The sequence below is a fragment of the Limulus polyphemus genome, unplaced genomic scaffold (assembly GCF_000517525.1).
Source record: "Limulus polyphemus unplaced genomic scaffold, Limulus_polyphemus-2.1.2 Scaffold4669, whole genome shotgun sequence".
Lineage (NCBI taxonomy): Eukaryota > Metazoa > Arthropoda > Merostomata > Xiphosura > Limulidae > Limulus > Limulus polyphemus.
This window is the reverse complement of record NW_013670279.1, coordinates 40,103-58,498: the sequence shown is the minus strand read 5'-3', so window position 1 is coordinate 58,498 and position 18,396 is coordinate 40,103. Positions and strand designations below refer to the sequence as shown.

The 18,396-nt window shown below is 34.5% G+C and overlaps 1 protein-coding gene across 1 annotated transcript in view; it reads left to right on the top strand.

Moving 5' to 3' along the window:
* Positions 1-18,396, top strand: part of LOC106471513 (YTH domain-containing protein 1-like) — a 58,184-nt gene that overhangs the window by 4,279 nt on the left and 35,509 nt on the right. The window contains exons 2-5 of the mRNA XM_022400122.1: positions 6,676-6,765; positions 7,614-7,876; positions 12,681-12,831; positions 14,200-14,427. Of these exons, the coding sequence (XP_022255830.1) occupies positions 6,676-6,765; positions 7,614-7,876; positions 12,681-12,831; positions 14,200-14,427 (732 nt within the window). The remainder of the gene's footprint in view (positions 1-6,675; positions 6,766-7,613; positions 7,877-12,680; positions 12,832-14,199; positions 14,428-18,396) is intronic.

Sequence of the window (18,396 nt, the reverse complement as noted above, 5' to 3'; positions counted from 1 at the left end):
GTTTACGCATGTACGTGATGAGAAAAAGTAAAATGCTTATTTCAGAATATGTCATTTAAAACAATTTATAAAATATAGGACTTATTTATTTATTTTACTTTTTTACCCATTTATGTAATTTTATTTGTGTTACAGGGTTTACGCATGTACGTGATGAGAAAAAGTAAAATGCTTATTTTGGAATTTGTCGTTTTATATCATTCCTAAAATATAGGAATTTTTTTTTACATTTTACCTGTTTGTTTAATTTTCTTCGTCTTTTTTATACCCTTGTTTGTGTTATAGCCACTGAGTGCACTTCTTTCATCTCATGCACTAGCACAGCAAATAACACAACTATTGTACAAATATTACACTTAGCACACTACTATTACTCAGAAAAACTACTATATAAATGCCTAATATTTACACTATATAAATTTTTTGTCACTATATATATAGGCATTGGGGGTGACATCTGTGAGTCACTGGTACAACCAAATATGAACTGGGATTTCAAATGGTGGTGGGAAAACCTAAAATATCATGTAACGCATAGAGCAGTGAAAGAGTTAAGGGCAACAAGGGGCCTGTTAGCCCATGAAGCTGTACCATCCATTTATAAAGCCCCACACATTTAAAAAAATACATGTATATTCCCAACACAATATATATTTTAATTGACCTATATTTGTGTGACGGGTGAAATAATATTAGTTTCCAATTAGAGTAAGGTGTGGACTTAGAATGAAATATAAAATTAACCTGGCCATCATTATTGCTAAATAAGTATACTTTTCTTATGTATCTACTTATAAAGAATATAATGTATTGTTTTATTAGTTGAGTACACTTGCTGGTAACAGTAGTTTTGGCCATTATAAAAGTAACTTGTGCACTGAGTTAGACATTTCACAAAACCTTACATTGTCATAAAATGTCATTTAACATGCATGATTGATAACACTGCTTGTGTGTATACTTTGCTAGAATCAGTCATTTGGTAGTGCTGATGGCGAAGTCTAGAATTTGTAATTTCAAAATAAAATTATTTTAAAACATTTTTTGTTGCAAATCAATGCCAGTGTCATTAATGCAAGGGTTATGTGAACCCACTGTTGATTCGATATTTCAAATAACTGGTAGGTAAATTTGTCAGAGTTTAAATACAGTATCTTCACATGTAACATAAAAATCGAGTTAGATGTCTCTTTGTCTTCGAGAAGTCCAAAACACACAAATTTGAAGATTATAACAACTTTTCCTCCATTGTAGTGTTCAAATGGAATGAAAAATCTATTGTTTTTCTTTCTTTATAATGTACTTGTTTTAACAGTATACTTTTGAAACTGGTTTACTTATATCAAATGTTATTTCAATGAAAACAAAATGTATATGCTTACTTGAAATTTCATCTTATAATAAAATTAATACATTTCAAAGCTGCTTTTTTAGATGAATTATTCAGTTAAAAAGGTTTTGTGTTGTGTTTCGTAGACAAGAAGGAATTGATGAAGTTCCTTTCCTATCAAAAACAAGTGTTTCACAATTGTTTATAATTTTGATGTTTGTGCTCACTATCAGTGTAGATTATTTATGGAAATATAAGAAAAAATGGGTAAAATATTATGCTATTTTATTATATTACACTTGCAGATATGATTTAGTAATTTTTAGGTACCGATGAAAACATTTTAAAAGTACATTACAAGTGTAACACTGTGATGGTATTCATAATGTAACAGTAATGTTGGCTAGCACCATGAATTTGTACATAACAATGTAATATAACATTACAGAAAAGTTAGCATACACCATAAAGTTGTTCATAACAAAGTAATATAACACTAGTAAGGCCAACATTGGCAAGTGAATGAAATATGTCTTCCCCAGTGAACCTTATTTCAAGAAGTCCTCAGAATACAGTAGGTTTCAAGAGAGTGATATTCAAGGGAAGTGGGCACAGCATATATACTTCTGAGGTCTGTACACTTATGTCAAAATAATGAAGGCTTATTGTACTTAATATTGTATATAGTAGTAGTATTTAATATATATAATATTAAGAAGAATAAGAATACGTTGAATAATATGAGTGTTGTTGGGCTTGGATTCTTCTAAAGTAGGTGTCTGTGACTTGTTGGCGATAAATTCAAAAATAAACAAACAGCACTCACTCCACTTGTTTTCAAAGTAATATATATATATTAGAACTAGTTAAACGTATGTACAACAAATTCTTTACACTATATAAATCATAGGCATATCATAAACACTATATAGTACTCTTATTCTTGTCAAAAGCCCACTTAGGCCTATTCAATTGCTTTAGAATTTCAGTTGACAGGCCGAACTATCTGAGTATTGTTCACTTACTTTATTGTCAAGTTACCATAGTTGTTTGTATCCTGTACTTCTAAAATTGTCTGCTCTCTTTTTTCTCTCTTTGTATTTCTGAGAATAGTCTGTCTATTTGTCAAAGTCCACTAAGGCTGGTTCAATTACTTTAGGACTGGCTTTGATGGAATAAACTATTCTTCTTGTCTCTTTTAAACTGTTAGTTTACCTCTAACATATTAATTGTTAGGCCATTCACTCCTACAGCAGTTAACTTTGTTTAACTTTCCTTGGCCGAACTTCTACTTCCTGTAACTTTGCTTTCTCATATGCTCTGTCTGTCTTCTGTTTCTGCTCGTCTCACGCTATTTATATATTTATCACTTAATCGTCTGCTCATCTTCTAGAAATCTCTATATCAATAAATTTCATGCAACATTCAATAGCCTCAACATCAATGAATTGTAAACACAACTTCCAGTAATCGTCTACTTTTAATTCTCTTATTATGAAAAAAACTAAATTACCAAATATTAACTCACAAAATAATTAATTAATACTACCTTCACTAAACTTGAGACTTTTTTTGTGAGAAAGATGTTTTGAAGTTATCTTAATAAATAAAGGACAATCAGTTTTTTTTTCATTAATATATTTATTGACAGTGATAAAATATTTACACGTACTTTTTGGCAAATAAAGCCTATTGTTTGATACTGTATATGCAATTTCATGAATTGTCTGAATGAAAACACTATTAGTAACTGCCCTTTATAATGGTTGAGTATGCAGTGTTTCTAGTTGCAGTTTTTTCTTTTATCTTTGACTGCTGTAAAATCACAAGAAAGACATGAATCTCTTACCTGCTTGGTTCAGTCAGTGAGAGTTATCGTAAAGTATCTTTGTGCAGTGTCATCTTATGTCATCAAGCTATGTGAATATTAGGCCTTGGGGAAAAAAAATGCACCAAGACAGGTGTTTTAAGAAAATGGAACCTCCCCTAAGGGCCAAATTGCATCATAATTAAATGCATTATAGATTAAAACCCGTAGTTGTTTTTCTACAGTTTTTCTTAAAATTTCAGAGGTGAAAGCTGTGTACCTTCAGTACGGTATAAGTCCAAAATATATTTTGAAATATTAGCAGTTGCTAGTAAATGTGGTTTACAATTTTGTAATGCATTTAATATTATGCAGATTTTGTTTTATTTCAGCGCACTTCAAATAAAAGCATTAGTATTTGTAAATTTTGGAATGGACAAAGAAAGTCACCAAAAAATGTGAAAAATGTTACATAAATGAATGTAAAAGAGGACTACTATTTGTTAAATGAAGCCTTCTGATTAGCATAACATTAAAAAAAAAGTCAACTAACTTATTGTTTTGGTAAAAATAGTGAAATCTGCATGTGGTGTTTTTCAAAGCAAAACAAAGACAAGATTTACAGTTATAGAATAGAAACATTATTGGGAACTTTACATGAAAAGGGAAAAGTTTTTACTTGTTTCTTAAAAGATAATTCATAAAGAAATATTTTTTTTTCAATTCCTAAAGCTGAGAATGCATATAAATACTACATATTAAAATAAGTTATTTTTAAAGAACTACTTAATCTGTAGAAAGTTCACCTAAAGTTTCAAATAATTTTATTCAATAATTATTTTGTTTGAAACTCACTAACAACAAACCACATGACAGATGTGTTGACTAAACTTCCCTGAGCATTTCAGAGTTGAGGTGCCTAATTCTGGATTTGTGTTGTATCATACAAGCACCCATTTCGTATATTAGGGCTGTTCTTGCACACCCACTCATAAAAGTCATCCTTTATCCCCCTTCCACCTTAAACTCCTATAAAATGCTGGTGACCACTACTGTCCACAGCAACTCATAAGTCAGTCACCCTGTTAAATAATAAAAACTATTTTAACCAGAGCCTAGCCCGTCTTTTCCAGATCTGAAACTTGTGTCCATTTATCTCGGAAATATAGAATATTGTCACTGGATCTTATTACCTGCAAACTGTTGAGGAGCTGCGTGTGCTGTTGACACAGTTAATTCACATTTTTTTCAATAACAGTATCACCTGTCGAATATTCCTTTCTCATAAAGGATAAAAACATTAGAAAGAAAAACTTCAATCAAGAATCATGTAAAAAAAGTAAAAAAACTGATGCTAATTTACAAGATTAATCTTTTCAATTTACAGAAACCTTTTTGTGGTAATGTTATACTATATTACCTGTCTAGAGAGAATATATGGGTTAGAATTAGTTAGAAATACGTAGTAAAGTAAATAAAGGTAAAAGTATGTAACAAGTAGAAAGATACCTTTTTTTATCTTTCTTTCATCTCAAGGTTATATATTTTTAAATGTGAATATTTCACATTTACAGAATGAAACATTTTGCAAGAGACAGTATTTATATATTGAAATTGATAATGTTGAATGAACTAATGTTGAAATAAACAGTTGCTGGTAAATGTGGTTTGTAGTGTATTCAACTGAAACCAAATTGTTTTTAATTTCAGAAGTTAAAACAATTACTTATACATAATCTTGTATAGATTAATATGGTAGTGACTTTATATGTAACTAACCACCTACAGACTGAAATGTTAGCATCTTTAAGTATTCTCAACCGTGTTCAGATTAACCCTGTCACTATGGGTTTTCTTGTGGTCAGGGGTCAAAAGGCATGTCATCACATTTGTAGACTTGCATTCAGAATTTTATTGAACTACTATTTTATGAATGTCTGTCAATAAGTTTGGTATCAGATTGTAGATTATAATTCTAATTTTAGTATTATACATTAGTTAATTTCTTAATTTAGAAGTAAGTATTAAAAAAAAATCCTAAATATCAATTTGTGTCATATGGTATGATGAATGCAGCTTTTTTCAAAATTAAATGTTTGTGATGTGCAAATACAAAGTCTATTCTTTTTTTTATGAATTAGAAACTCAAATTACTAATATTGACAAGCTAGAATATAAAATAAGAACCACCTATCTTTTCTGTTTGCTGGGATGTCACTGTTTAGCGAATCAAACACAGTGGCCCCACCCACTTCTTCCATTTTTGGAAATTCTTGCTTACAGTCCCCACTTTGATATATCATGTGTTTATAACCAATCAAAAACTCAGAATTTCCCCCACATGGTTATCGCAGCCTCTTAAAGGTGGGTATTTCCCAAGATTATTTCTTTAACCTCCAATCTCAGAAGAAAGGGGTAAGTAAAAATGTTGTTCAAAAAACTATTTTTTAGACCCAAATACAGTTTAGTTAGTAAGCCTGATAAGTTACAGTGGAATTCTGCAATATTGGTAGAGTAATTTTTAACTTTTTATTATTTCAAAATGCATATATAAAACCTAAAAATTATTTTGTTTTACATCTTCCACTTGTGAAATTCAACAAGGCTTAGCATGCAAGGTACAGTGAGTACAAACTTCTTTACAATCGTAAGTAGTAGTAGAGATTTTTTCTATATTTCTATATTTACTGTTCAATGTTTTAAGAAATATAATTGAAACTAAAGAACTTATTTGTAAATAGTAATAATATATATACATATGTAATGTATTATATCTGAAATGTGACTGTATTTTACAAAACACTGATCCACTAGAACAAAGCCAACTCAGTTCCCTTTGTAAAGGTCAGTTTTATATTCTTGGATACGGTAACATGAGTGCACATGCACTGCATCATTGTAACTTCTGTAATGCTAGTCAGACACTGTTGAAAGGTCAATATAATACAAATAATGAATATATATAGATGTATAATGTTATGGGATTTAAGCTATTTATATGAAACATTTGTGATTTTGTGTTAATAATTTGTAGTCAGTCTAGAATGAAAAAAAGCATAATTTATATTTATTTCCTAATTTTTATGGTGGTTACGAGGTCGGTCAAATCAACCAAACCCATACAGAGATACAATAGTGAAAATAACAGATAAAATTTAGTTTTTTCTACAAAAAAGGTGTTATATAATTTTCTGGAGGGTATAAAGATATCACATGTGAAATTTAACAATTTTCCTCTGCATAAAATAACTTTTAATTTTAAGCTCAAAATTACTTTGCATGTTGGAAAGTCAAGAGTTGAAAAGAAAAAATGCACAAGCAAATCATTACTTAAAAAATCTTAAAACTTAATAAAAAAAATCAGATATTTTGTATACAAAAGCCTTTTAATGTTTACTGATAATCTGCAAAATTTTGTGAAGGTATGCGTACTGTATTAAAAGTTATAGTGTGAAAACTATAACAAGCACAAAATGGTTATAAGGTTGGTCCATAATGAAAAATGTTAACATATTTACATATACTTAACTATGTACAGATCAAGAAGTTAACGTCCTAGATGAGTTGTTGGAGAATGCAGATGATGATGATTTGACAGCAGAGTTAAATGATGAAGAGAGAAATTCAGGTATATTTATTTAATGAGTGTGTTTTTTGTAATAAAGTGATTATTTAATTCTTGAAAGCTGTTGATTTTGGTGGGTTTTAAATTTTATGTAAATTATTAAACTTTCCCAGATTTGTTAAGCAACAATGAATTCCTTGTTTCCTTTTATTGACAAAGATTTCACATTTATATGACTAGACCAAAATAGATGTTTTGTTAAAATATGAAAACCACTGGTAAAATGAAAAATATCACAGAAATCCAAAGTAAACAAAAAATAGGTTTAAAAATGTTCAGGTATAAAAAGTCTTTGAAAAGCTCATAGCTTGCAACATTATAATTGGTAAGCTGCTGGAATCCACTTTCAGAAATCATTTGATCAAACACCTTGAGTCAAGTTTAAGTTTGTTTAAACTTTCTCAGCATGACTTGAGAAAAGGGTGTTCTTGTTTTACAGTTTTTTTGTGGGGTTCTTGCTTAGCTAGATTAGCTGGTAATGTTGTGTATCTAGAGTTCCAGAAGGCTTCTCATAGTAGGTTGATTAGTAAAAGGTGGATTAAAAATTAGTTTGAAGATAGAAACTGAGGATTGTGATAAGTGGTTACAATTCTGATTAAGAAGATGTGATGTGATTAGTCCTGAAATATCTGTATTGGGCCTATTGTTGTTTAATCTTTCAGTGATATAGCAAACTGTGTATACTGTATTATATTTTTGCCATACTAATTATATTGTGGAAAGTTAATATTCCCTTAAGACTTGGTTGGTGATGAAGGGTGCTTGTAAAAAAATATATTTTTTCTTTTTCGGATTCTTACTGGAATAATCACTGTGAAAACACGTTAAAATTTTTTTATTTGCATATTCAGAGAGTAAGAAGCTGTGTACTTCTGCTAAACCTGTGAAACACACAAGAAAACCTCCAAGTAAAACTCCATCAAAAGCTCCACCTAAGTCAACTACAGACTCGGGGTTACGCTCCAGGTCACAGAGAACAGCCCAGCCAGTTGTTAGAAAAGCTACTGTAAGTTCTCAGGCCACACAACAAACCAAGGTAACTGAGAAACAGTTGCCTACCACATCTGTTGCCAAGACAACCAAACTTGCTTCCGTGCCCCTGCAGGTGGATAAGGTATTACTTAATTGTTTAAAAAATGTTATTAAAGTTTATTATATGAGATTATCCTGCATGTATTTGTCATATAAGTCATTGGTTAATTTTTTATTTTTTCATTATGCATCTGTACATATCAACTGCATCGTTTTATACTTTAACCCATCCTTAATTTCTACACGGCTCTCAGTATACTAGTAGAAATTGTTGTTTATATTCTCAAAACATTTGATTTAATACTTGAGAAGGTCAGAATTATGCATGTTGTGTATAAAAATGATTTTGTTTGATATATAATGTTACGTATGGGCCAAGCATGAATCAGTGATTATCTTGCCAGACTAAGCTTCTGTGGATCCATTATTCACATCTCATTACTACAAGAAACAAATGGTGGTCTGTATTTTTGGTGCATTATTTGGTCAGACAAGAGTAGCCCAGGAGTTGATCGTGGGAGCTGTTGGCTAGCTATTTACCCTCTAGTCTTATTAAATCAAATTTTTTTAGGGATGGCTGTTGCAGATTAGTCTGGAATAGCTTTGCACCAATATCCAAAAACAAAAAAGTAAGTTTTGGCATATTGACAAAAACATTAGGTTATACAAAATATAACAAGAAGTATTAGTCTGTCAAAGAAATTAGAAATGTATGGAAAATGTATAAAATTGGAAAAACTAATTTTAATTGAAAAATTTTTTAAATGTTTTAAAGATGAAAATATTAATTATAATAGACGAAAGCATAACACCTAATTTAACTTTCAAGCCTTTTCCTCTTGGCTGTGTTTTTAAGCATTTATTGCAAAGCACCTTTTAAGTGTTTTAAGTTGTGATTGCTCTGCTGAAGTTGTAATTTACAGGTCTATTGGTTAGTGGTGGAACTCCCTTTCATGGTTCACTTTCACATTCCAATCAGAAGACTATGAACACTTATAGGAAGAATGCCATTCCAGACCATTCCACACCAATTTAACCCCTACTACTGATGTGTTACTACATTCTGATATATTTAACTTTCATTATATATATATTACAATCTAACTTTTTAAAATTTGTTAGCTATTATTACTGTTTTCTGTTAGCAATTTGTTATACGTAGCCGTTCTGTTTATTGTGCAATGTATCATACTCTGACAAGTTTTAAGTAGCTATATGTTGTACTGAAAGGGTTAACTGTAGCTTTTACAAGCTCAAAATGTTGTCCAATGAAAGTTTTTTTAGATGATGATACTCCATTTATTTATTTGTAGGGGGTCAGTCATGGCCTAGTGGCTAGTGTACCTGGACTGTGGATTTGATGGTTTACAGCCTGTTGTTGCACATTGAGGCCATAGTTATAATGTAAGATTGATGGTCAAATCCAACTGTTCCATTAAACTAGAATAACCCAAGAGTCAATAGTGGTTGCTGTTGACTATATGCCTTCCCTCTAGTGTATCAGTTCATAACCAGGGAAGGCTAAGGCAGATAGTGTTTTGTGTGAAAATTCTGAAACGAATTTATTCTAGAATTTTTAAACACATATTTGTTCTTTTTTTTTAAACCAGTACAACTGCATTGCTCTCTAATTGGTTAAAAGTAAACCACATATTGTAACTTTCCTGCAGGTGGCTGCATTATTGTTGGTTTACAGTGCACTTGTTGCTCTTAAATTTGGTGCGAAACCCAAGTAGTGAGTGTGAATCATTGTGTATCAAACAGCTGGTTGTGAACGTCAGTGTTGGCTAAGTCTTTTTAATGTTCAAATTGCTGTATAGTCCACACATCTTTAATACATCATTAATAACTTAATACTGCAGGTGTGTGACAGTTTCAGTACAATACAAGTTTTCATAAACATATAAGTTAATGCATGCAGAAGCTTTATTCTGGCACATAATCATTCACTGTCCATAAGTATTTAAAGCTTATTTGCTTAAGTGTGTGTGTGTATATATAGTACATACATAAAAGACTGTAGTATTTCTGGTTTGACCAGGCATGTTTACATGTTCTCTAAGCAGATGATGGAAAACTGGGTTATTTAATGGTAGTAATTTCTGTTGTGTGCAATCATTTCTCATCTGTGTTTCTGTTCTATAGACCTTTAAAGAAACTGAAATTTCCATTACGGTGTATTACATCTGCTCACATCTATAGCTATTCTCGTTCGGTGCTGCTCTCTATATACAAAAATGTTTTTGTATGCCAAAAGCGTGGCTCTCCTATGTACCCCACGATTATTGTTGTTCAACTGTGTCTTGCATGCAAATCATCATGTGACACACCCTCCTAATGTATGTGACTCCCTTTATTCAAGTCTACCGATCTATCACTTCTCGTTAGGCAGTGCTGTAGACATGTTTTGATAGTGCTCTCATCACGTGTTTTTCCTTTTATTTTCTCCTACGAAGTGGAAAGGCTGTTTATATCTTTTACTACTGTTTAATTTTTTAAAGTTTTCAAGGATAACTTACCTTGGTTGTTCTTATTTTTTATATGAACAATTTTCTAATTTTCATCATTTTAGGATGAATATCGAAGTTACTGTTACCACTTTGGAGGTTCTACCACCTGCTATAAGCACAATTACACAGGCTTCAGGTAGGAGGAACTTGAATGTGGAATTTTTGGCCTTAAGATTGAACATTATTTGAGTTGACCTTCTTTCGCTAATAGTGCTCAACTTCCTGCTGAACCTGTTTGTGATGATGAGGATTTTGACAACCTTTTTCCTCTCTCCTGATTATGCTGTGCCTTCCCAGGCCTCTCCTAAGGAATCTGCTAGGCCTACTTCAGCTTTTTTAGACATAGTTTCTCAGGCTTTTTCCATTTGATACATTTCCCTGATTTCATACACTCCTGTTCCTTCCTTATTACATGACACCCCTTCCTCCCACTATTTTGTTTTCTCTTCTTCTCCTGTTGTCGAAGTTCATGTTGAGCATTTTGTTTCTCAGCTGCGAGCTGATGCTAGCATGCCTCACCCTCCATGGGCCACGAATTAGTTTGCTTCAGCTTACCATCAGGCAAATTACCCCCTTTCTTGATTCTCAGCCATTAGTATCACTGATCCCAGTATGGGGGCTGACTTTGACAATCCTGTCTGTTTATCCTGGGCCTAGTTTTCCTGCCTTCATCTTACCCTTATGACTCTCCAATGCTACTTGCCCATCATTTATCTTCTTTCTGAGACACTCCACTGATCTCCTGAGGGATTTTTGGGGGATACCTTTTCCCTCCTTACCTCTACTTTGGCGCAGTTGCCCTCCTCAGCTCTATCTCTACACATGTGGTTTCTTTGCTGTTGGGATCTTCTGAGGAGTGACACTGTCTTGTTCCATGTTTGTTTACCATCCACTTACCTTCAGGACTTGTAGGTGGCTACTTTTCTCCAACAGTCTGTTTTGGGGAATATTCCTGATACTTTGGAATCAAGTATGGAATGTATGAGGCAACATTTGACGCTTTCGTCCTTGGTAGCTTGTTTGTCTTATTCTGGGCCCTTGTAATCCCCTGTTTCTGTTCCTCTCACTGGAGTTTCCACATTTCATCATGTTTATCGAAGCAGGTCTCATTGTTGCCAACATTACCATGACTATCCTGTGGTTTCCATTCCATTGATTCTCATTTAACCGATTTTGTTCCCTTCTGACTTGAATTTGCTACCAATCATTATGTTCTTCAGGACTTGTCATCCAATTCCTGTCCCCACCCCAGTTGTCTCTCTTTCCTATATCCTTTCCTTTACCTTGGGATCCTGGTATCAGTCAGCATCTGTCAGAGATTGTACAGACTCTTCTATCACACAGAGATAATGAACCTGCCATCCATTCTTCCCCAGGCTTTGACTCCAAACTGTTTATGGTTCCCAAGAAAACCGGGGACTGGCACCCTGTGATCAATATGTCTCGCCTCAATCAATTTCTGGATCTTCCCCATTTTACAGTGGAGCCCCTTCTCATTCTAAGGTGGGCTTTCTCACTGGGATTGTGGATGACCAAGATAGACATCTCAAATGCCTATTTACACATTCCCATTTCTCCTTGGTGCCGATGCTATCTTTAGTTTGTCCATCAAACTTTGGATCTTAATTTTTTTTTTTTTTGGTCAACACACTTGGGATAAGTCTCCTGGCATGTCATGTTCTGGGTGCTTTCAACCTTGTGGTGGATTGTCTTTCCAGATCTGACAAAATTTATCCCACATAGTGGTACCTCAATCCTCAGGTTTTCTGGTGGCTTTGCTCACAGTGGAGTACTCCTCCGCTCGATGCATTTGCACATTCCTCAGTTTTAAGTTACCTCTTTTTTTTATCTCCGGTTCCTCATCCAAAAGCCCTAGCTGTCTCTGCATTCAGCCAGGATTGGACAGACTTTATTCTCCCATCCATCATCTTCCCTGGGTGATATCAATCATCTGTGTCAGGTTCTTCTGTTTGCTCCTTACTGGATGGCACAACCCTGGTTTTCTTGACTACTTCAACTCCATACTGCCACTTTTCACTAGTAGGTTAATAGTCCACATACAGCAATGTGCAAGTTTAAGATCCATATCAATTTTTAGCACAAGAAATAAGCTGAATGAGTGAAATGAACTCGAAATTAGGGGCAGTTTAAAATACTCACAAGAGCAGACAGAGAACAGAAACTGCATATAAAGGAAAAAGTCTGTTGATTGTTAACTCCAGTTGAAATTGAATAAGCAAAATGGTACTGTTCATTTATTAGTAAATTTAAACATGTTAATGGTGCCATAACTGATTTTTTGTATGTTTCTGTAATTTTTGCTACATTCATAAAAATAATATTGCTTTTCTTAATAAACTACAAATTCATATTTAGACAAGGAGAACAGTGAGCAGAAAGCCATCAGCTGGTACTCAGAAACAAGTACCATCTTCACAGAAGCCAAATATAGCATCCCAAGCCAAGATTCCCAAACCTTCTGTAACTGGAGCTGCTAAATCTACAACAAAAGTTCCACAAAAACAGAGTACGATACCTTTATGTAATAATGCTATTTGAGTAGTATTTGTTTTAGTTTTGTGTACAAGATGATGCATTACCTAAAATAGAACCTGGAGATATAAGGTGTTGTACTAGTTGTCAAGTTAAATTGTCCTTAAAACACTTCAGATTGCATTCTGTACATGTCAAAATCCTAGGCTATAGGTCATTTTTGCAGTTTTTAACCAAATTCCATGGAAAAATGTAAGACTTGTGGCCCTTATAAGAGTGTTTACATTACATTTTGCTCTGATAGTCATGTTAGAAGCTTGCACTGTAAGTTGTTGCCTTTGTACATGTATTGACTTTATGTTTCACTCTGATAATGTTGTTTAGATTGAAACAATAATCTGTGTTGGACTAGTTTTTGATAGAACTTGCTAGTTTGCAATAAAAACATTTTAATAGTTGGATCTTACTGTACTTTAATATTTTAGTATTCCTAGGTAGGAAGTTAAACTTTAATATATCGGATACATTTAAGTATAAGTTTGAGCTGTTTTCTACCTTACTAAGACTGTTTTTCAAATTTGTCATGTCGATACAAAACTTAAATTACAAGCATAAAAATATGCAAGATGACAGCTCATTTCTACAAGATAAATATTGGCACACACCACCAGACAGACTGTTCCACAAATTGACTATTGGCACACACCACACCATTAGACAAGCTGTTCCACAAGTTAACTGTGATGGTGTGGTGTGTGCCAAGACAAGCTGTTCCATAAGTTGACTATTGGCACACACAACTCCATCAGACAACCTGATTCATAAGTTGACTATTGGCACACACAACACCATCAGACAACCTGATCCATAAGTTGACTATTGGCACACACACCATCAGACAAGCTGTTCCACAAGTTGACTGTTGACACACACACCATCAGACAAGCTGTTCCACAAGTTGACTGTTGACACACCACACCATCAGGCAAGCTGTTCCACAAGTTGACTGTTGGCACACACACCATCAAGCAAATTCTATTTGCTCAGTTTAACCCTGTGCAAATTTCCTAGGATTTTACCATTTGTTCAGTCTAACTCTGAACAAAATTTTATTAGATTATGTTGTTTGTTCAATTTAACCTTGTGCTTATTTTATTGGATTAGGTTGTTTGTTCATTTTAACACTGAGCTTAGTTTATTGGATTATACTGTTTGTTCATTTTAACACTGAGCTTAGTTTATTGGATTATACTGTTTGTTCATTTTAACACTGAGCTTAGTTTATTGGATTATACTGTTTGTTTATTTTAATTTTGTGCTTATTTTCTTGGAAATTATTTTGGACAAGTAAATTAAAGAGACAAATTGATTTGATCAATGTTTCTTGTGGATTAACTTTCAGTTGCTCAACCAGTAAGAAAAGTAGTCTCTACAGTCAAGAAGTCACCCGTAGCAACAAAAACTTCTATACCTGCAGCAAAGACTGTAATTAAACCTTCCACAACAACTTCAAAGAAACCTGTTGTAAAGAACGTGGAGAAAAAGATCACAGTTCCAGTGAAACAGGAGATTAGAATTGTGAAGGAAAAGGAAACAAAAAATACTACTAAACCACAAGAGAATGAAAAAAGTAAAAAGCTTTTTTACCATTCAGTAAATATCTAATATTTAAAGTTATAATTTGATGAGTTTGTGTGTTGAATAAGTTTGTTACTGTTTTTAATTATATAGGTATTCATATTATGTGGAAAATACAGATAACAATAAGCACTTGATACTCTTCTGTCATGTACTGATAATAAGTATAAACCTGTAGATTGAGATTTCTTACTTTTGTATGTTCATTCATTCTGACAGATTCCGATACAGTACATTACCTACGCTCACATAAATAGCTATTCTTGTTCAGTGTTGCCCTCCATATGCAAAAAAAAAATTATGCATGCCACAAGCCTTCTATCTCCCCTCCATTGGAATTGACTGTTTCCAGTTTATCTCTTGTGCGTCAACCCTCAACCAATAAGAGTGCAACATACTCTAATGATGCATGTGGCTCCCTCTTTTCAATTCTACCAAATTATCACTTCTCATTTGGCAGTACTCGTGATCAGACATTTTTTCTTTTGGTACTCTTGTGTGACTCGTGATTTTAATAGCTAAATTTCTGAAGTGGGATTTCTTCTTCTTTTTTTTTCCCTTTACATTGAAGAAATCTTTTAATTTAATTTCCCAGTCTTTATATATTTGTTTCACACGCTTATTTTACATTAAACACTTTTGTTTGATTCATGTATTTCTACAATGAATCCTGAGATTCATGTTCCCACTTTGGGTGTTATACCTCTAGCACTATTTTCACAGGTTGCAAGTGGGGGAGACCCATCATTGGATTTCTCTGCTATTATCCATTGTGAGATTGATTGTTATATGTTTCAAACTTCTTCTCCTGAATATGCCCCACTAATCCTCATGAAAAAACGAACCTGTTTGGGCCAATGAAGATTTTATAGCCTTTTTACACCACTGGATTTTGCCGACTTTGCTATCTTGTGTGTAATCTGTGCATGAACACTTAAGCCTTTCTTCTTTGGTTGCACGTTTGTTACAGTTGGAGCCACGACACGCCCCTATTCCTTTCCCATCCTGGTCCTTATCTACCAGTCCCAGTCCCCCTTACAGAGGTTTCTGATCTTGTCGTTTTATTCAATGTTGATGGGCATGTTGTCAACAGTATCGGAGACTAACCAGAAAGTTCCAGTCCAGTAGGGGCTTTGCTATATTATATTGTTACCCTTTGGCTATCTTTCACTACAGTTCCATTGGTTCATTGGGTTTTATCAGAGGGACTTGTCTTACTATTTCTTTCCCCACTTCCTTTGTTCCTGGTACCCTTTTCCACATTTTATGGATGCATCCCTTCAGGAAATAGGGGGCATGGGTTCATCAAGTAGAAGATTTAGAGTTTTTGGTCTGCAGCCGAGAGGTCTTATCTTATCCACGTCCTGGAGCTTCATGTTTTGCTTCATTCTCTCTATCTAGCTAGACATTGTCTGGTAATGGGCCATTCTGAGTTTTCTTTTGTGTTTGCTAATCTCAATCACCAGGGTGACACCCATTCTGAATCCCTCTTTATTCATATGTTGGATCTTTTGGGGGGGGCACACTTGATATTCCTATCATTGCAGGTCATGTTCTGGGTGCTTTCATACTTGTGGATCGGATTCTTGTCCATACAACATTTTTTCAATCCTTTTGTTTTCCAGTGACTTTGAATTCAGTGAGGTGCTCCTCACATTGAGGTTTTTGTTAAGTCCCTTAACCACAAATTTCGTTGGTTTTGGTCTCTGGTTCCTTTTCTTCTTGCTCTAGCTATCAATGTTTTCAGCCAGGATTAGCACATATTTGTATATCCTCCTGTTCTCCTCCTTCTCTGAGTGATTTCATTCATCCTTGACACTTCGTGTTCAGTCCTTCTGATAACTCTTTCCTGGACATTTCATCTGTGGTTTTTGTGGCTTCTCCAGCTCCAACTTACACCTCCATTACTTTTTTCTCTGTCTCCGTCTCTTTTTTATCACCATCAGTCACTGGTGTTTTATCCAGACCTTCCTGTTCTCCATATTCATGCCTGGGTTTCCTCTGCTCATTGGAGAGGTGATCCGGTTTCTCCCGATGGTTAGCCTCTTTTCTGGTTTGTTTCATTTGCCCTTCCTACATGGAAGTTTCTCAATGCAAATGGAATTTTCCATTATTGGTTTCTGGGTCCAGGGTTTTCCCCTGATCAAGCCACTGTTCTTTGTCATGTGGATTTCCTCTCTTGGCTTTTGGATCGGGGGTCTTCTGTCTCCTCGGTCTCAGATTTTTGGAAGGTTCTGTACCACACTTTATGTTTTTCCCAATCCCGTATATATTTAACTCTCCAACACTTTACATGTGGATGTGTTCCTTCTGGATTTGTCGACTGCCATGGCAGGATGGGGATAAATAATGTGACCCTGCACTGCCTCATTTTGCATACATTCAAACCACTCTCCCAGTGCCTTTTGTTTCACCTTCCCTTATGTCCTCCTCCTTTTTCCTATTCGCCTGTGGATGCTAGTGGTCTGTTTATTTGACATTGATGTTTCACGTACTCTTTATTCTTCTACATATTTTCTCTTTTGTCTAGATCATTTTTCCTCCCTAACAAGTTGGCGGCTCGTGAGAATAACTCCTCTGTTTCCCTTCTGTTTCACACCTTTATTTTTCTCCTGATCTAGATAGACTTATATGTTTTATACGTGCTCTTCTCTGTTATATTGCCTGCATGGCCTCCTTCTGTGGTGTCCATTCCCACCTCTTTCTTCCTTGGCAACCATCCTCCGTTTATGTTCTTTCTCCTTCCTGAACTGGTTTTGGCTCTTCATTCGATTGGCTTCTTCCTCTCTATCATCTTTTTCAATACTTTGTTCCAAGTGTCTTTTTACGCAGTTTGACTCCTTATCTTTTCAGTAGTGTTTCATCTTCATTGTCCTTTGGATGTACTTCTTCAATCAGTCATGTGGACTACCCATGATACATTCATCTCTCACTATTTGCATAGGATCACAGGTTTCTTTTTCCTCAAGTTATTGTGATCCACCTGTAGCCATTCTACGATATCAGTATTCAGTGAGACTTTGACTGAGTAAGTTTAGTTTTTCTTATTTTTCCTTTTCAAGGGCCCTTTTATTAATGCTCATTGTTTGGATTCTGCTCTGTGGCAAGTGGTGCCTGACCAGGTATTCTTTACTTGTTCAAATCTGCACTGTCAAGCCATGTAAACTTGAATATTATAATTCCATAGCCATGCAACACACACTGCAGAGATGGGGTGTTCCATAAAAATTGCTTGTAGGTTTGTTCTCATGATAGAATTGCTTCATAAGTTTGCTCATCCCAGACCATACCCACCCATGGTCTACATGAGTAAAGCAGAAGGGGATAGCTCCTCATCCCTGCCATACCTTATATTGAAGAAATCAGTATGGTCTGCTTTAAAAATAGGGTTTTGTGGTCACCCATTGCACTGTCTCAGGTATTGTCTTTCCTCCAGACTCTCCACCGTGTTTTATTCCACTTTTCTTGTAGTGGAGTTTGAGAGTCCTTACCACATTCCAGTTCTAAGCTGCTGGGGTGGTGGACCATGGAGGGATCCTCCTGTATGGATCATTGAAATACAAACAAAATATAGAAATCATTATAAAAACATTCAATTGAGAGTAGGGTGGTCGTGTTCTGCTGGTGTAGATGACGTGATATTTTCCAATATGAAACATAAACACAACTGGGAGTGAAATGTTGAAATTGCAGTACATCACCTTGACTGGGACTCTCTCAACCTTCCCCCAAGTGTATGTTGGTTCCCAATGTCTGGGTTTTGGAATTAGAGTAGAACCAATCAATATAAGTTCTCACATATGTATTACAGATGTCTATATTCCTCCCTCATTTATACTCCATCAGTTTTGTGGGTCATGGTGGAGGTAATTTGGATTGTTATGGTTCTTTCCCTTCTGCTATACCTCGATGTTTCTCATTCCGAGAATGTTAACCTTGTCAACCCGGGTTCCCTGTACTG